The sequence below is a fragment of the Lingula anatina genome, chromosome 8, assembly GCF_051362555.1.
Source record: "Lingula anatina isolate TDL-2025a chromosome 8, LinAna3.0, whole genome shotgun sequence".
In the NCBI taxonomy this organism is placed as follows: Eukaryota; Metazoa; Brachiopoda; class Lingulata; order Lingulida; family Lingulidae; genus Lingula; species Lingula anatina.
Window position 1 is genome coordinate 14,838,239 of NC_141774.1, and position 19,937 is coordinate 14,858,175.

At 40.5% G+C, this 19,937-nt stretch overlaps 4 protein-coding genes across 4 annotated transcripts; all 4 read right to left on the minus strand.

The window, feature by feature from the left end:
* Nucleotides 1–1,896: 1,896 nt before the first annotated feature.
* Nucleotides 1,897–6,861, minus strand: LOC106165384 (carboxylesterase 5A-like). Its single transcript, XM_086994281.1, has 3 exons — nt 6,625–6,861; nt 2,996–4,376; nt 1,897–2,611 (listed from the first exon to the last, which is right to left on the minus strand). Exons 2-3 carry the CDS (start codon nt 3,805–3,807, stop codon nt 2,350–2,352), a joined length of 1,074 nt encoding a protein of 357 aa, XP_086850407.1. The 5' UTR covers nt 3,808–4,376; nt 6,625–6,861; the 3' UTR covers nt 1,897–2,349.
* On the minus strand, nt 3,922–6,685 carry LOC147760443 (neuroligin-4, Y-linked-like). Its single transcript, XM_087018776.1, has 2 exons — nt 6,625–6,685; nt 3,922–4,376 (listed from the first exon to the last, which is right to left on the minus strand). Exons 1-2 carry the CDS (start codon nt 6,683–6,685, stop codon nt 3,922–3,924), a joined length of 516 nt encoding a protein of 171 aa, XP_086874902.1.
* Nucleotides 6,862–8,268: 1,407 nt separating the features above from the next.
* On the minus strand, nt 8,269–12,611 carry LOC106169832 (fatty acyl-CoA hydrolase precursor, medium chain-like). The gene is made up of 3 exons (XM_013549457.3): nt 12,270–12,611; nt 9,480–10,839; nt 8,269–9,220 (listed from the first exon to the last, which is right to left on the minus strand). The coding sequence occupies exons 1-3, from the start codon at nt 12,409–12,411 to the stop codon at nt 8,959–8,961; spliced, it is 1,764 nt and encodes a 587-aa protein (XP_013404911.2). The 5' UTR covers nt 12,412–12,611; the 3' UTR covers nt 8,269–8,958.
* Nucleotides 12,612–14,094: 1,483 nt separating this feature from the next.
* On the minus strand, nt 14,095–19,574 carry LOC106167475 (cocaine esterase-like). The gene is made up of 3 exons (XM_086994402.1): nt 19,241–19,574; nt 15,119–16,496; nt 14,095–14,853 (listed from the first exon to the last, which is right to left on the minus strand). The coding sequence occupies exons 1-3, from the start codon at nt 19,380–19,382 to the stop codon at nt 14,571–14,573; spliced, it is 1,803 nt and encodes a 600-aa protein (XP_086850528.1). The 5' UTR covers nt 19,383–19,574; the 3' UTR covers nt 14,095–14,570.
* Nucleotides 19,575–19,937: the final 363 nt, after the last annotated feature.

Here is a 19,937-nt window from a genome sequence, read left to right on the forward strand (position 1 = left end):
TCACGGGAGAAGCAGCCATTAGATATGGTTTAGGCGTTGCGCTATGTAAAAAAGTACAAGGTCACAATATTCAGTGGTGATAATAAAATGTGAATTACTCCAAAATTAGCAGAGATACGCCCATAGTCACTATTGAACTTGAATAGGAAGTCCTATACTGGTAATCTAACTGTGACCTTAAAATTGACATTTGACCTACTTTTCATTATGAACTGCACTTTGCAAGTTTTCTGATCTTTATATCTCCAAAACTGGCAAAGATACGCCCATAGTTACTATTGAACTTGAATAGGAAGTCATATACTGGCAATCTAACTGTGACCCTGAAATTGACCTTTGACCTAATTTTCACCATGAAATGAACTTCGCAAGTTTCTATCCCTTATACTATAGTATCTCGAAAACCAGCAGAAATAGCCCGAAATTAATGTTAAACTTGAATAGGAAGTCATACTGGCAATATGTTACCTTGAAATTGACCTTTGACCTACTTTTCTATGATGAACTGCACTAGGCATGTTTTCTGGCATTTATATCTCCAACATTTGCAGAGAAATGTCTATGGTTACTATTGAACTTGAATAGGAAGTCATAAACTGTAATCTTGAAATTGACCTTTGACCTACTTTTTCACCATGAACTGAACTTTGCATATTTTCTTGCCCCTCATATCTTCAAAACTAGCAAAGATGTGCCCAATGTTGCCCCTAGGTTTTCTCTTTTGTCAGCATATATGCAACACTGATAACACATTTCAAGGAAAAACAATAGGCCTATTGTCTAGAAAATCACAGGAGTGATCAATGTTAGGAAAATACAGGTCAATTCGAAAATCTGCCTAATATTGAAGCATATTTATTTATTTATTTATTATTTATTTTATTTATTTATTTATTTATTTATTTATTATTATTTATTTATTTATTTATTTATTTTTGCATATTTTGAGGACTCTTGTTGATTGCATTTTATACAGCTTGTCAAGCACAAGACTGGTGGTGATGTCCCTTTTTTTGGGGGTTTTCCATACGAATGCGCTTACTCCAGCTGGTGGTACAATATCCGGAGGCGGTATCGCCTCTCTGATCCTCTAGTTGATAGACTAATTAACTTAGATGAATGATATCGCGTGGAGACGACGTGGCTAAGGGACCTTTGATTATCGTTTACAGAAAGAACAAAAGGTGTAATGTCCCAATGTTTCTCCCGGGCCAATATTTCGCCGATATTTTTTATAGCTTTCATGTGTTTGATTTTATTTTCTCTTCTTGTGCAAAATGGTAAAAATCATAGCAATATTTTAGTAAAGCGTGATTCCAAAGCTGGACGTCGTCTTGCCCATGCAAAAACGCCAGGCCATGTGAACGATAATTGTCCTCGCCGCGCCAAATGCGCAAATTAACGGCCCAAACCACAAATCGAGTACCCCAACGTAAAATTACTTTACATAAGCCAAGGATTTAATTACAGGAACAATTTTGCCAGTTTCCATCCGGGTCTCTGGCTGTGATCAAAGAACCCCTGAGGTTTTTCTTTTTTTTTTTTTCTTTTACGGCAGCAATGCGTTCTCGACAATCTCCCGTTCTTATAGAACGCTCCGAACGGATAAACGGTTTGTTTAACAAAAAACACTGAGTTTGTCTAAAATTAATTAAAATTAATTTACTTTATTTGTGTCGAACGTGCTCAGTTTCAGAATAAATATACATATATGTACAATTTGGTGAACAATTTTAATAATGTCAGTTTTTAATAAGTAAATTTTCAAATCAATTACACAATTCAAATTACTGTTTTTCTTTTATCAAGAGCTTGTAAAATATGTGGGTATTACCTCCAATATTTTACAAGCTCTTGATAAAAAGAAAAACAGTAATTTGAATTTATACATACAGAGCTAATGAAACTGTTCTCTCAATTACACTATTGTTTAGTGTAAAAATGTATGGGAATGACGTACTAGTATTTTACACTACTTGTATTTCGTACTTTTTGACCTCGGAATCAAATTATTTTTTGTTTGGTTTTTTATTTTGTCGTTGATCTGTCCAATAACGTAACCGTTTTACTTTTTTGTTAATGCTTAAGAAATCGTATAAGTGAACTGAATTGTTCTGAGGAGTTTATTATTTAGAAGTTGTCATGGAGTGGTTGCACATAAAACAAAGACGTACAAAAAGCACTGTGGCTCTCTTAATAATTACGTTACAGCCCATAATAAAACAAAATGAAAAAACCTTATAAAATATCTACAAGTATACCATAAAATAGCAATTGTCTAATTTGAAAACGTTTCTTCTCATTGTCATTAAGAAGTATAATTTGAGCCGACAAATTCATGTAACTATGTTAATCCATCATGGACCTTGGAGATTTACCCATTTTCGAACCTTTGTTCCTGCATTTCTTTCCTTTAGAAGAAAGTGTTCGAGCCTCGTCAGCTTCTTCACCCACTCTCACTATGGCAGGAAGTACCTCGGTCGCAAACAGATACTGGCGCTCCCTATCGAATGTTTCCACGGTGGTGGGCGTGTCCAGGTTGATGAATTGTCTGGAAGACCCTGTGTATTCCGGCCATTGGAGGCTGACCGGGTCACCTACATTTGGGTCACTGAAAAGACGAGGGAGTTGACTGATTAGCAAAACAATGAAATACCATATTGAGCATACAGGAAAGGACAACCTGACTTCGTAGTCAAGTCATACTTGGCATGGATCCTTTGTAGAGGGATATATTTCATACTAATTTAAGTACAGCTGATGGTCATTAGGACCATTAAAACTTAATGGTCATCAAATACACACAGTGGACAATAGAGGTGTCACCCTACTGAATCAATACTTAGGGGGAGATAAATGACTGTGGAATGATATGCTCCTGGTATCATTTTATTAACATCAAATTTCACAAAAAGACCAACAATACAATTCCATGGTCCAGCGGTTTTATACTCATTAGTCACATTATAAGTAGACTTTGATTACTGACCCTTACCCATTTTTTACAAAGTTAGCTATATACCGCCTGATGGTTCTTCCAAGTTCCAATTCCTCAGCTGTCAAGTTATATACCTCTGGGTGCTGTTCAAACACACCAAAATACAGAATGCGGGTATCAAAATGTTCAGCTCGTACAAAAGCCGCTTTAGGTAAGTAAGAAGGTGGATAGCCAAGACGAATAGATAATGTGTATTTATACGTTGTGGCACCTCCAGCTTCGTTCAGTCTCGCCGACTCCTCTGCTGGCATTCCATAGAGAAGATCAGTGCTCTGTTGCACGGCCCGGGTAAGGACATCCAAAGGATCCATGGGGTCTTCGATGAGACCGTATTCGTGAAGCAAGGACCTAGCAACAGCGACTTCAGCGCTTTCCAAATTGAAATGATACGCGACTGATGCATACGTTTGAAAAATGAAGCGTTGCTGGGCAACAGTAGGAGGGTTCCCTGCTGCAGGAAGTGAGTAGATGCTGCCATCATGGGAGGTAGCACCTACCATATAATGAAGCCCGGATGTCACGTTTTCTCCCAGAAGTTCTCGCGGGTGTCTTGATATGAAAACTCCATCTATATTTGGTCGCCAGTCGAGTCCTCCTCGTAGCCCTTCCTCTCTTATCTCCGCCAATTCCTGAGCGTCTTTATTGCGGAGGCAGCGGAGTCTTGCTCTTGGTCGAGGCATGTCACATCCGACCATTTTTGAAAACTCCAAACTGACGTTCGAAGACTCAGTCAGAGACCAAGGCGCCAAGCTTGACCCACTAACTGATATCCCTCCCTGTATCAAACCACGATTTAGAGGAGAGACCATCTGAAAATCCACCGACGCCCCTCCTGCCGAATCACCAATTAGAGTTATACGATCAGAGTCTCCGCCAAATTCCTCAGCATTCTCCCGTACCCATTTAATAGCCCAGTGCTGGTCCTAAAGGCCGTAATTCCCTCTTGCCTCGTCAGTCCCCGTGCTGAAGAACCCCAGAAAGCCCAGTCTGTAGTTTATAGTGACGAGGACGACATCAGACTCCAGTGCAAGAATATCTCCATTAAAAGTAGCACCTGTTCCTGCCCTGAAAGCACCACTGTGAAAATGAATTAAAATCGCTTGGCGAACGCCTGTCTGACGTAGAACATCAACACCACGTGGCACGTACACGTTCAAAAACAGACAATCTTCGTCCCGTGTGAGGTTGATGATTGTTCGTCCTAGGGCGGCGTAGAGGGAAATTGAGCTGTCAGGCTGCGGGCAGTGGGGACCGAATTGTGTCGCTTGTCGAATGCCTTCTCCCCATCCAGGGTGTCTCTTGGGATTGGCGAATCGAAGTCTCCCAACTGGGGGTTTTGCATATGGTATCCCAAGGAAGCGATCAACTATACCCACGCCTATAGAAGAAAATTTCAGGAAATCATGAAATGTATGCTACTTGCACTAAATATTTCAGTATTTTGAAAGACCGTCACACATTTCTCAACCGTGCCTCACCTGTCACAATTCACTCCATCGACCTACGCCATGTGAAGACACACTGTTACTGCTCATGTGCATAGGTCGCTTACATCAACAGAATCGAAACATTTCGGGAATGGAAGCGGATTATTCCATCGTTTATAAGCGTACGCTATGCCTTTATCGTCCAAACGCCCGGCTGTCACCAAATCAGATAATAATATAGAAAACGTGCGTTTGCAAATAAACGCCGAAATAAGCCTTATAGTATTTTATTTCAATTTTTTATACAGTTAGTTTTCCTGGTTTCAGATTTGTCCATGATATGCGTAGCCACTTTTAAATAATCGTTTAAAAATAGTCCAAGCGCTACTAGGAAGATATGTTTTACATAATCAGAATGAACGAAAGTCCAGGATAATGTGTTCCATTTTTTGTATAGTTAAGTGCTTACTTTGCGAGGTAAACATGTCGTACCCGTGCAAAGGCATCACACACTGCACTGTAAAGCATAGGCCAATGTCAGAGAGTTCAGGCAATGACGTTACCACAGGATAATTACCCCCCAAATTAGGCTTACGCTTACAGTGGGTAAAACGTGATGGGCAAATCTAGAGAGAAGAGGGGGGGGGGTCGGATTTTATTGAATTTAGGCCCCCAGAAAGTTGTAGTCCCCTCTAAGCCTTCCCGCCGGGGGTTTTACGTATGGTATACCACGAAAGCGGTCCACCATGCTAGAACCTGGAAAAAAAAATGAACGGATCGAAGAGCCCAGCGAGGTCGTTAAAGACACATACATGTAATTTCACATATATCACATCGCAAGTATTGAATTTTGTGTTCGTGTGTGTGTGTGTGTGTGTGTGTGTGTTTGTGTGTGGTATTTTTGTGTTGCAACTATTGCAATGGTAATATCGTCTAAGCTATATTTCAAACAGGAATCATTACTTAGGTGACAAGAAGTCTGTTATCGAGAAAAGTTTCTGGAGAGCCCCTTTCTAACTTCTAAAGTGCAAGGTGTGTGTGTGTGTGTGTGTGTGTGTGTGTGTGAAATTCACTAATTGTTTACAGTGTGTAAGTGCGCGCGCGTTTCTTTTTCTTTCTTTCTTTCTTTTTTTTTTTTTTGAAGGGGTCACGTGATGAAAGATGGCGCTAGTTTTGCTCGTTGAAATATAGCTATGCATGTTTTTATTAGTGTTCTTTGGTGAAAGATTTTGTTGGACTTAAGTACTGCTGCAATTGTTAATAGTTTTCATATTGCGCCAACAGTATATGTAGCCATTTAGGTTCTATGACAAGGTAAATTAAGACTGTCTCTTTCCAAGTGATATATTTAGTCACCCTGTAGCTACTCACAAACTGGAATTTTAATTAACGAGCTACCCGGAAATGACAAGGGTTGATAACAGGGTGATCGGTCCCTGGGTGGGCGGGGGGGGGGGGGGGGGGGGAGGCAGAGGGAGGGTCGTTTGGAGGTGCCGGTATACCCTCAGACCAAAGGGTTCTCTAGTATTCTGTTACAAAATTATACTTAGTTTATTGTATTTAAAATGTCTATGCTATTTTACAGGCCCCTGATAACACAGGGTAGTACAATATACATGTAGTATATGATGCTGATTCAACAACCGAGAGGGTTCGACATTAGTGTATCCTAGAAAAAACCTTTTAAAAGAATTCATTTAGGTTGTGGCTTTGGTATGGAATGGAACCATCAGTAGGATTTACCTACTGTACATAACCCTGCATGTATTTGCAGCTACAGTGTATGTATAGCTACAGTGTATGCACATGTACTAGTACCCACGGTACATAATCGAAGAATTGCAATATGTGGACAAGGACTCTCGTTCTACAAAATTTCTCGGTTTCGTCAAAACAATATTTGAAAGCACTTGATTTTATGCTATCTACATGTTAATGAGCAAAAAATACATTGGTAGTCGGATCATACATGTATGTGATAATTATCAAGCTGGAATGTTTTTATACCGCTAGCTTACATGTAGTCTTATTCAATATAAACATTTTAGCAGTTACGTTTAATAATACGACGCTTGATAAGTATCGAGCTAAAGAATCATTGTGCATGTACAGCATATGTGACTCTATCTAAGTACAAAAATTTTCTTATGCGTTAAACGGCTTAATTTCCTTTTCATTAACTGGCATCCCAAAACTTACCATTACCGGTATCCACATTAACTCTATCACCAACTATCTTCCCGAGAGTTGTCGTTACCATTGGCGTTCCTGTACACAAGGTTTCTGGTATTATTAGCAATAAACAGAAACATACCGCGAAAATGATATCAACCTTCGCCATGGTAGACACTGTGATGTTGAACCGTGTCTATAGCTTTGTGAAACTCTGTTTGCCAAGCAATGAATCATATAACTGGAGACTGAGGGAGGTTATAAAACGACCAATCAGCTGTCAGAAAGGGTGGCATTCACTGGCCCCACAACTACAATGAAAGGAATAAGGGGTACTGGAGGAGATCAGCATTGGTAAGAATTGTGCCGGAAGTGTGACGTCAAGTGGTGTAAGACGCGAAGCTGAGTGGTCATTTTTAGTTGGAGGTGAACGGGAGAAAAGACGTGGACTCGGAGAAAAAAGCAGTTTTTGAAACAACATGGTAATATAACATTTCTTCTTTACACATTTTGTGCAGAGAATACTTGTAGAAATAATAGGCACATAAAATGAAAACGTGACACGGAACTTGAAGGTCCAAAATCGTGCTAAATTTGCAGACAACTTGTTTTGAAATGCATGCTGCATCGACCGCCAGCGCGACAAAGGGCGTAAAGTAGAAAGGAATTCCCGGGAGGCTATAAATCGTTGTCATGTGGAATTTTGACATTTATATAATCTGATATGTCCATATCTAAGTATTTTTTGGGATTTTTATGGTATGTGCTGCAATTATAAAGATGTTTTAGAGTTCTTGAAGGACCTAGTGAAAACCAGGAAGTGAGTCGTAACTAACAACTGAATCGCACCAATCTACGGCTGCTGTGCAAAGATGTATCTTTTTTTAAATATTGTGACGAATTTTTAGATCTTTATATGTCCATCTGACATGAAATTCCACACACATGATCACACTAATACACCTTTTACACCGGGGTAGGCACTTATCAGTGACAAATGCCAAGACAAAGGTGACATTCTGACAGCCTCTTATCTGAGCTATTTTATTTGTTTATTTAAAAAGAAAACGTTTATTTGCCTCCCGGACCAGTATTTATTATAGCTTTCATGTATTTTGTTAGGTTTCCCTTCTTGTGGAAAATAATATAAATAAAAGCAGATATATAGTAAAACGTATTTCCATTGCTGGCTGTCATCTTTCTCCCGCGGCAACGCCATGCAGGCCTCATGAATGAGAAATGCTAACGCGACCCTTTGGTTTGGGAGCACAAATGCACAAACTAAAGCATCCAGCCACGAATCAAGTATCCCAACGTAAAAATACTTTACATAAGCCAAAGATTTTATTACACAAACAATTTGGCCAGTTTCTATCAGGGTCCTTTATTTACGGCCGCAATGCGTTCTCGACAATCTCCCGTTCTTACAGAACGGTCCGAACGGATAAAAGGTTGTTTTTTTTAATAAATAAATTATTAAATCAATTACACAGACTTTTCGCGTGAAAAATGTATGGGAATGATGTACTAGTATTTTACATTACTTGTATTTCGTATTTTTTGAAAACGGAATCAAATTATTTTTTGTGTGTGTTTCATATTTATTTTGTCGTTGACCTGTCCAATAACATTATAGTTTTACTTTTTTGCATAGGGAATTGTATAAGTGAATTGAACTGTTCTGGGGAGTTTATTCTTTAAAAGTTGTCATGGGGTGGTTGCACATAAAATAAAGAGGTAAAAACTGCACTGTGTCTTTCTTTATAAATTACATTTTACAGTTCATAATAAAACAGAATGAAAGTACCCAATAAAATATTTACATTTATACCACAAAAGAGCAATTGTCTAATATGAAAACGTTTTTTTTTTCATTGTCACTAAGAAGTATAATTTGAGCTGACAAGTTCCTTGACAAAGTATTCCACAATCATCCAAAAGATCATTTATGAAGTCATTGTTCAAAGAAACTTGTTAAACGCTGGGAAATGGGCTCCGAATATGGTCAATATTCATTTAGCATTTTTCATATGTCGTTACTGCACAGATAGTTAAGCGTTGAACATTGGCGAGAGAACCGACACTAAGACTCCGTTCACATGAAAAATCTATTTTCTAAAAATCTATTTTCTATTCGCGGTATCTTGTGATCACTCCGAGCGCAGCCGAGAATTAATTACAGCTTTGGAAGTAACTGGCTCGCGCTGCCAGTAATTACGCCGCGGGGTATTCAGGGCACAGACCGTGATCACAAGATACCGCGAATAGAAAATAGATTTTTAGAAAATAGATTTTTCATGTGAACGAAGCCCAAGATAGTATCGTCACGGATAGACAATCAAACATTGTGATGTAACAATGTTAATCCGTCTTGGACCTTGGAGATTTCCCCATTTTCGAACCTTTGTTCTTGCATTTCTTTCCTTTAGAAGAGAGTGCTCGAGCCTCGTCAGCTTCTTTACCCACTCTCACTATTGCAGGAAGTACCTCGGTCGCAAACAGATACTGGCGCTCCCTACCAAATGTTTCCACTGTGGTGGGCGTGTCCAGGTTCATGAATTGTCTGGAAGACGCTGTATATTCCGGCCACTGGACGGTGACCGGGCCACCAACATTTGGATCACTGAAAGGACAGGAATATCATTAACTTATTTGTAAAACACCTGTTATATACAACATTAAAAATCAAACCAAGGTGTAAATACAGTATATTGATGTGCGATCCTTAGATACAGTATATACACGTTGCACATTTTCAGTTCAATCTAATTCAAACAAAATATACAGAAATGTAAATATATTTCGAAGTGGATTGCTTGATATAGTTTCGCCTTGAAATGAATAGTTTATCAGATATTAAAAATTCATTGTTCCATAATTACCCATTCTTTGCAAAGTTAGCCACGTAGCGTCTGATAGCCCTATTAAGTTCCATTTCCTCAGCAGTCAAACTGTACACGTCCGGGTGTTCCTCAAAAACCCCAAAAAATGGAATAGCTGTATCAAAATGTTCAGCCCGTATAGAAGGCGCCTTAGGAAAGTAAGAAAGTGGATAGCCATAACGGACAGACAGTGTGTATTTGTACGTTGTGGCACCTCCCACTTCGTTCAGCCTCGCCGACTCTTCTGCTGGCATTCCGAAGAGAAAGTCAGTGTTCTGTTGCGTCGCCCGGGTCAGGAGATCCAAAGGATCCATTGGATCCTGTATTAGGCCGTATTCAGTTATAGTCGACCTGGCAAAAGCAATTGCCGCGCTTTCCGTGGTAAATCTATACTCCCCTAAAGCATAGTTTTTAGCTAAATGCAGTTGCCTGGCAACTGTAGGGGGAATCCCCGCAAAGGGTAAGGTATAGATGCTGCCGTCATGGGAGGTGGCGCCAACCATGTATCGAAGCCCGGATGTCACGTTCTCTCTCAAGAGGTCTCGTGGATCTTTTGGAATGAAGTGGCCGTCTATCACTGGCCGCCAGTCAATTCCTTGTTGAGCCAGCAAGGTAGCGTCCTTACTGCGGAGACATCGAAGCATTTTCTGAGGCTTTGATATTCTACATCCGGCACTTTTGGCTTGTTCCAAACTGTAGTTAAGAGACCTGGCTAGAGACCAAGGTGCTAAGACTGTTCCACTAGCTGATATCCCTCCCTGTATCAAACCTCGATTCAATGGTGAAATCATCTGAAAATCCACGGAAGCTCCCCCTGCAGAACCGCCGCTTAAAGTTATACGATCAGGGTCTCCGCCAAACGCCTCAGCGTTCTCCCGTACCCATTTAATAGCCGAGTGCTGGTCATACAGGCCGTAATTTCCTCTGGCCTCGTCAGTCCCCGTGCTGAAGAAGCCCAGAAACCCCAGCCTATAGTTAGCACTGACTACAATGACGTCACCCTCAAGAGCAAGGATATCCCCATTGTACGATGCACCAGAGCCCGCAGAAAACCTCCCTCCGTGAATATACATGATGATCGCAAGCGACTCATTCCTCGCTTTCAAAACGTCAACACCACGTGGCACGTACACGTTCAAAAACAGGCAATCTTCGTCCCGTCTGATGTCGGTGATTGTCTTACCTAGGTGGACGTACGGTAGAAGCCTGCTGTCGAGCTGCGGGCAGTGCGGACCAAATTGTTTGGCCTCTCTCACAGTATCCCCCCATCCGGGATGTGGCTCAGGATTGGCGAACCGAAGTCTTCCCACCGGGGGTTTTACGTACGGTATACCACGAAAGCGGTCCACAATGCCAGAACCTGGGGGAAAAAAGAAGAGTATGAACGGATGGAAAGGCCCGAAGGGGTTGATATAGACACATAATTTCACAAATATCACATCACAAAGTTTTTTTTTTGTGTGTGTGTGTATTCGATTGGTGTTGCAACTATCGCAACAGTCATAACGCCTAAACGATATTTCAAACAGCTATCATTTTTTTGGTTACCAGAAGTCTGACATCGAGGAGAATTCCTGGGTAGCCCCCTTGTAACTTCTAAAGTGTAGTGTGTGTGTGTGTGTGTTAGTGTGGAAACAAACCACTGATTGCTTTACAGTGTTAGTGTGCGTGCACGCGTGTGTGTGTTTGTTGAAGAGGGCCACTTGATGAAAATGGTGCTAGTTTTTGGTCGTTGAAATATAGTTATGCATGTTTTTTTATCACTATTAATGAAACCGTTCAATTTGTGCTTCTTTAACAGACGACAGAACCGTGGCCACAAATTTAGTTACGTCGGACGTACATTACAGCCGTTATTGTTCAAAGTTGACATATTGCACCTAGAGTACCTGAGTCCATTCAGGTAGAATACTATGGCAAGGTAAATTACGACTGGCTCATTCCGAGTGATTTATTTAGTCACCCTGTAGCTACTCACAAACTGGAATTTTAATTGATGAGCTACCCGGAAATGACAAGGGTTGATAACAGGGTGATCGGGCCTGGGGGGGGGGGGGGGGGTAGGCAGAGGGCGGGAGTGAGGGTCATTTGGAGTATACCACCTGACCAAAGGGTGCGCTAGAAATCCGTTACAGAAAAATTATGGTTAGATTACTGTTCTTAAATTCTCTATGCTATTACAGGCCCCTTATTACAAAGGGTAGTACAATGTACATGTATTATCTGATACTGATTCACAAAGCGAGAGGGTCCAAATTTAGTGGATCCTAGAAAAAGCATTTTAAAAGAATGCATTTAGGTTGTGGCTTTGGTATTGCATAGAACCACCACTGGGATTTACCTAGAGAACCCAGCATACATGTGTAGATACAGTGTATGTACAGCTACTAGTACCCGCGGTACACGTTCGAAGAATCATAATATGTTGACAGGGTCTTTCGTTTTACAAAATGTCTCTGTTTCGTCAAAACAATATTTGAAAACAATTGAATTTTTGCCATCTACTGGTACATGTTAATGAGCAAAAATTTCCTTAGCTTAGTTGATGGATTATACATGTATATGATAATTATTAAACTAGCTGGAATGTTTTTTATACCCCAAGCTTTCATATAGTCTTATTCAATATAAACATTTTAGCAGTTACGTTTAATACGATGATTGATAAAAAGTATCGAGCTAAAGAACCATTGTGCATGTACAGCATATGTGACTCTATTTAAGTACGAAAATTTACTTATGCATTAATCGGTTTAATTTCCTTTGCATTAATGGCATCCCAAAACTTACCATTACCGGTATCCACATTAACTCTTTCACCAACTATCTTCCCGAGATTTGTCGTCACCACTGGCGTTTCTGTACACAAGCTTCCCGGTATTATTAGCAATAAACAGAAACATACCGCGAAAATGATATCAACCTCCGCCATGGTAGAACTGTGGTGTTGAACCGTGTCTATAGCTTTGTGAAACTCTGTTTGCCAAGCAATGAATCATATAACTGGAGACACCGGGGGAGGTGTATAAAACGACCAATCAGCTGTCAGAAGGGGTGCATTCACTGGCCCCACTATTACAGTGGAAGGAACTTTAGTTATTTATTACAGTAGTTTGAATACTAGGCCCGAGATGTCTCCCATCCTTGCAATTCAGATTTTTTTCTCTCTCTCGTTTCGTTGATAAGTGCGGTGACTTCACTCAGGAAATGAAATGCCAAATTACAAGGGTCTTTGTGTGAGTAACATCCTGAACACTATGTTAATGTTGACAAGAGACAATGCTTGTTTCGAAAGGAAACGAGATACCGATCATTTTAAACGCGGGCATTGTTTGTAATAACTGCTTTTAAAATCAGACTTCTTTTGGTAATGTTTTACTAAATACCACCTGGCCCAACTAATACTCAAGATACATTTTCATCTTTTGCCCAGATTTGGTATAGCTGCGTGCATGAACATCAAAACAGTAGCTTCGCGTTGCATTGTGGGTTAATTTTTAACCCTCTAAGAGAGCATTCTTGGCCAGTTGATTCGCGGATTGACTACACCCACAAGCTACGCCCACAGCAGGGGCAAAGCAATTAAATCTCGGCTCATACTTTCATGTTGTTCGCGCCATATTTGATCCCCATATTGGTTTGTCCGAGGATCACTTATGGTCGTATTCAGAACAGTGAACTAAGTAGTCCGCGGGTTAAATATGGCCGACCCACTTGAATACTTCGCCACGGGTAATCTATTCAGTGACTATTAGCGGAAAAGAGGGCACGCTTTTTAGTGGGTCGCCATATTTGACCAGCGCACTAGTTAGCCCACTGTTCTGAATGATGCCTACTTGTAAAAGCTCCCTAAATGACTTGGCGAAGCAGGACGCCTGAGACGTAAAGGTTGTGAAATAAGTTCTTAAACGTCGAATTAAAGGTAAATAAGAGTGTAATTGTAAGTTTCAAGAAGAGTCTAAACTGTGGCTCGAGCACTAGGCCTACAGTTGAATTTTAAAAGAATGTTAAATTTGCATGGTCAGGGAATTATATCTGGTATGGTGTAGCTTGTATATCATCACTCGTGGAGAAAAGGGTGACATTACGAAAAACGCAACTCTTAGAAAATCAACAGGCAAAGCGTCGACGCTACAAAAGGAGCTCAAATGCAAAGTTTATCTTGATTTAATTATTGCTTAAACCTGGCTGCTACTGTGACTAAGCTGTATAACAGCTGTTGGATCGGAATTTTTGAAACATACTTATACTAAAATTTAACTAATTACTTACCTGCCGGTTTGTTTTTTTTTAATATTATTTTGTGTATTCAAAATATCTGATTATAGCAAATTTGTAACTCATTTCAAAAGAAAAAATACTGAATATATGTCAAGGTTTTTATTATTAAAAGGGTGTTATAAAGTAAGATTCCCCCCGCCCCGCCCAAGACAGCACCCCTCCTACCACAACCCCCGGTCCAACCAGGGAATTTTATCCGATATAATTTCATGGTCCAACACACCCTGAACCCTCCCCCCTCTGCCCCCCTCCAAAATTGTATTTGCTGACTACCCGCTTTTAATATGCATTTTTTAAATTGTATTTACAACATTTAAGTTATATCTAAGCCGTAAAATTTTATTGTTTTAAACCAAGCTATAAGAAATGCAGAGAATTATTCAATACATATAATTTCACAGAAAAAAAATTAAGAAAGATGGAGAAGAGGAAAACAAAAAGCTGCATTATGGGATCTTTGTCTCTTTAACCGTGTAGAACAACTATACTTTCGATGCCAACTTACAACTTAAAATGAAGCCGGTTAAAAACTACCAATACCGGTAAATTAAATTGCAATTTAAGTTTTATTATACCTGACCCATCAAAATATGGCCATCGCCGTGTACATATGTAGGCATTGTCATGTTTAAAGCCAAAGCACTGATATACGGCGTTGTTTCTAGTAAATAGACAAATCCAACCATGCACTACGTTGATATGCAGTATGTCCGTACAACCCAGGAAACACAGAACGTTATCATAACAAAAAAAAAAAATAATAACGATTTGGTAACGCTAAAATAACGTTCTGTGTTTTCTTGGAAATCACTAATCATGCCTCATTAACCAGTTGAAATACCGACATCTGAGGACCCTGGGTGTCCAATATCTTCTCCTAGAGCATGGTTTGCGTTGACCTGGACGTGCGGCCACTATGTCAGCCTCTTTACCCACTGCCACTATAGCCGGAAGAACCTCGGTCGCAAACAGATACTGGCGCTCTCTATCGAATGTTTCCACGGTGGTGGGCGTGTCCAGGTTGATGAATTGTCTGGAAGACGCTGTGTATTCCGGCCATTGGACGCTGACTGGGTCACCAACATTTGGGTCACTGAAAGTCGAGAGTGTTGACTGATTAGCAAAACAATGAAAAACGATATTGAGCATACACGAAAGTATATTCTGACTTCGTAGTCAAGTCATACTTGACATGGATCCTTTTGTAGAGGGATATTTCATACAAATTAAATTACAGTTGATGGGGCCATTGAACTTAATGGGCATCAACAACTTTTTTATTTCCATTTACAATATCATTAAGATTTCAACTGCAGTAAAATATTTCCGTTTTTAATCGTATGTTACCTGACCCTTACCCATTTTTAGCAAAGTTAGCTATATACCGCCTGATCATTCTTCCAAGTTCCAATTCTTCTGCCGTCAAGTTATATACATCCGGGTGCTGTTCAAAAACACCAAAATACAGAATACGGGTGTCATAATGTTCAGCTCGTACAAAAGTCGATTTAGGTAAGTAAGAAGGTGGATAGCCAAGTCGGACAGATAATTTGTATTTATAAGTCGTGGCACCTCCCGCTGCGTTCATTCTCGCCGACTCCTCTGCTGGCATTCCAAAGAGAATGTCAGTCATTTGTTGCACGGCCCGAGTCAAAATATCCAAAGGATCCATGGGGTCTTGGATGAGACCGTATTCGTGAACCAATGACCTAGCAACAGCTTTCTCCGCGCTTCTCATCTTGAACTGATAGAACATTGATGCATAAGTTTCGAGATTGAAGCGTTGCTGTGATACAGTAGGATTCCCTGCGAAAGGAAGTCTCAAGACGGTGCCGTCATGGGAGGTAGCACCTACCATATATCGAAGCCCGGATATCACGTTTTCTCCCAGTAGTTCTCGTGGGTGTCTTGGTATGAATACTCCATCTATATTTGGTCGCCAGTCGAGTCCTCCTCGTAGCCCTTCCTCCCTAATCTCCGCTAATTCCAGAGCGTCCTTATTGCGGAGACAACGGAGTCTTGCTCTTGGTTGAGGCATATCGCATCCGGCCAGTTTCGAAAACTCCAAACTGACGTTCAAAGACTCAATCAGAGACCAAGGTGCCAAGCTCGACCCACTCACTGATATCCCTCCCTGTATCAAACCACGATTTAGAGGAGAGATCATCTGAAAATCCACCGACGCTCCTCCTGCTGAATCACCGATGAGAGTTACAAGATCAGGGTCTCCGCCAAACGCCTCAGCATTCTCTCGTACCCATTTAATAGCCGAGTGCTGGTCATAAAGGCCGTAATTTCCTCTGGCCTCGTCAGTCCCCGTGCTAAAGAACCCCAGGAAGCCCAGTCTATAGTTAATAGTGACGAGGACGACATCAGACTCGAGTGCAACAATATCTCCAATATAAGTTGCACCTGTGCCTGCCCTGAAAGCACCACTGTGAAAATGAATCAAAATCGCCAGGCGAACGCCCGTCTGACGTAAAATATCAACACCACGTGGCACGTACACGTTCAAAAACAGACAATCTTCGTCACGTCTGATGTCGGTGATTGTTCGTCCTAGGTTTAGATAGGAAGAAATTGAGCTTTCAGGCTGCGGGCAGTGGGGACCGAATTGTTTGGCTTGTCGAATGCTTGCTCCCCATCCAGGGTGACGTTCGGGATTGGCAAATCGAAGTCTCCCAACTGGGGGTTTTGCGTATGGTATTCCAAGGAAGCGATCAACTACACCTGCGCCTTTAGGGAGAAAATATCAAGAAATCATGACAAGAATGGTAATTGTACTAGAGATGTTTTGAGTGTTTTGAAAGACCGACACATCCTTCTCATCAGTGGCTCTTCTGTCATAATTCACACCATCTCTAGCGCTAATCAGCTCTTTCGCGAACGTGGGAAACACACTCACTCACACATAAACAAACACACACACACATTTTAGTAGATTAAGTTACCAGACTGGCGGTAATCTGATTATTTTAGCCGTCTTGTACCATAAAATGTCCCCACAGGAAGTACAAAGTGTTGGTTTATTCCACTACAGATAACGTTTATTCAATAATGGGGAGAAAGTAGTACTAAACTCCTCTACCAAAAACAAAGTGTCACCCCTTACGAAATGCGTAAAATGATACAGAAAATCATGTCATCAATTAATGTTCTTTATTCAAATTCTAAAAGGATTTTTCTCCCCCCCCCCCCCCCCCCACGGAAAAAAAATCCAATTGTATCATAAATGAATGAACTTACCATATAAAAAGATTGAGGCCATATTTAAGTATTTTGTACAGTGGCCTCTGCATTGGAGGACGCAACTGTCGCGTGTGTGCATGTGGAATCAAAAAGTTCTGTAAAGTTTGCGCAGTGATGGCGTTCCACATACGGTGCAAAGGTTAAGTGAGATAATTTTTGTTTGCAGAATTATCCCTCAGTTATACATTTTTGAGGATATCCTTAACATTCTTAAAGAGTTTATGATCTATTGAATAAGCTGGCCATGAAGGGGAGGGGGGTCTGGTTCGCACATTACCAGCCTACTCTTGCATATGTTGTACGTGGAGTAGCATTATCATGCTGAAACATTAATGGGTGATCATGGTCGCCAAACATTTTCGACAGAATTCCTTAAGTTCTTTATTACTTGGATGCAAGGGTCGGTGTTAAGGTTCCTGTTGACCACTGCCAGCTCGCCTGCATTACAATTGCCAATACTCCTCATCTATGACTTATGTTGGATGTGTCCTGTCGAACAGAGGCAGAAAACTGGCAATATGCTTCTTACCAGCTGTTCTCAAAACCCTTTGCATTGGACAATACTGAGCTTGCTTGCTTCTGAGCACATTGTCCACTTATAGGCTGATGTCCATTACAGAAATTGGGATATACCATATCTGACTCGAAGTTGACAGTTCCTGACGGGAATCCCAGGTCTCCTTACAAAGACTCTGCAAAAATTGTGCAGACGTCTTCTGACGGTAAGCTCAGATAATGTTGTGCCCCGTTCCTGTTAAATGTTGCAGACAACCCCCGAAATGTCATGAAACTTTTTCTACATATATGCCTGTTTGTTAAGGATGTTGTCTAACCCCCTGAAAGGTTTTCATGAAATCAACCAGCCTTCTGGCAAATCGGCGGTTCAAAACTCCCTTCTATGTCAACCGCTTGGTAAAAATATCACTCTCAGATAGGAACAGCATATTTAAAAAAATATTTGGCGTTGGAGTATTCCAATGGTGATACTAGGTAGGTCCTCTACTACTCACAACCGCAATTTTCACAATGATCGATGGCCTAGTTGTTATGTAATAGTGAAATTGAAATTATGGGAACCCTTAAAGCAATGCCTGTAATTGAGGTAGGAGTGACATATTTTTTGGTACCTAGAGGAATATTTTATCTTAACAGGTAAATATATACATGAATTATTTATAAGAAACTGACGAGCAGCAAACCACACAAAAATAAATAATAATATAGGTTAATTCGGACCGTGAATATTTGATATATAATACTCGAATTATATTACCCCCAAACAGGTCGGTTCCATTAACACACGCACGCACGCACGCACGCAAACATTTATAGAAACAAAGACATTGATAATAAACAGTGGAACGGATTAAACATTATGGGTTTATCTATACTGTCATATATATACGCGTTGTTCAGTTCACAAAAATAACTCCCAGACTTTAATTCTAATGGTGTCGCTTAATTGTGCACTTGACTTAGCACTTAGCAAGTGAACGTGTGGAATTTGAGTAATTAAGATTTGTATGCAACGCGCAATAGTGCAGCATAAATTGAATCCACCTTAAATGAGGGATTTGGATATATATGTTAAGAAGTAATGTCTGAAAGATCTGAGAGACCGCTTGGGAGAGCTAAAAAGACGGATGCGAACTACAGGGGAGGATGCCGAAATTGGGAACTTCACGTAGAGCATGTAGTTAGCGAGCGTCAACAAATACATAAATGAACTGGTCATTATGTGTCCGTAGGGTTTCTTTGAACGACTTTACGTAAATCTGACACGGACTATGGGGATTCGAGTATACAAGTATCATTACAGGATATTCATTATTGTAATAATGGCGTCAAAGCAGATTGGCGACCAATGGCCGATGCAAGAGAGTTTAACGTGCCAAACATAAAATCATAAAAAAATCATGTCCTGCACTCTGTTTTAAAATTAGATACCTATGGGGTGTTTGGGGTAAACAAAACATTCTGTCCAAGCAGAAATAGATTTTTGGAACCTTTCCTTTTTCGCTCACTTTCCGTTATACGACGAAGGGTTACTATTTCTTGGAGTATTCCTTTCATGTGCAAAAAATAAGGAAATCCATTTTGTCTGCCCCGCCCCCGATCCCCTCCACTTAATATCTCTTTTTTTTAAAGGCCAACCTCAGCCTTGTTAGTTGTTTTCCTTATATGGTTCCCCACCATTTTTTATCAGTCTATATATATAGTACTCAACTTACTGGCCCCGGTATCCACCTCTCGTCTGTCTCCAACAATCTGCCCCAGGTTTGTTCTGACCACAGGAGTATCTGTACACAAAACAACTTCTATCTGTACAAAAATATAGAAACAAGCAACCGAGAGAACTTTGTGGCCCGCCATCTTAGCTGTCGCAAATCTTTATAGTCAGCCGCAACGTGGCTCTGGGTGATGACTACGTAATATTACCGGAGTGAAAGTGAAGCGGTAAAGCATGCAAGAAAATGTATTCGCGACGCCTCATAAACCGTAAATGTTAACACGCTACAGAACCCAACAGGTACCAGTATATACGGTTATTCTGCCTATGATCACTTAATACGTTTTACAATTACAATCTCTTATGACTTCTCGCCTAACACCAAATAGTTCAATAGGTTATACTGTATTTACATACACCCGGTATGGTTCGTGCTATACAAGCCAAAGGTAAGCGAGTCGGTTTTCCGAATTTTCGATATTTTTTAGAACATAGTTTACAACAGTCTTTAAAAAAAACGAAGATTCATATTATCATCTTTTGTTGTCAGAAAGTCATATTAGATGTAAAGTAAAAATTAGGACCTACCTGTGTTCAGATTTGGTGTTGGGTAAAGCCAAAAACCCTTCTTCATTGGTAGAAGCGCCGGCCTTCTTGTTGAATTGACAATACAGAAACATTGGAGAGAGAATCGGTTC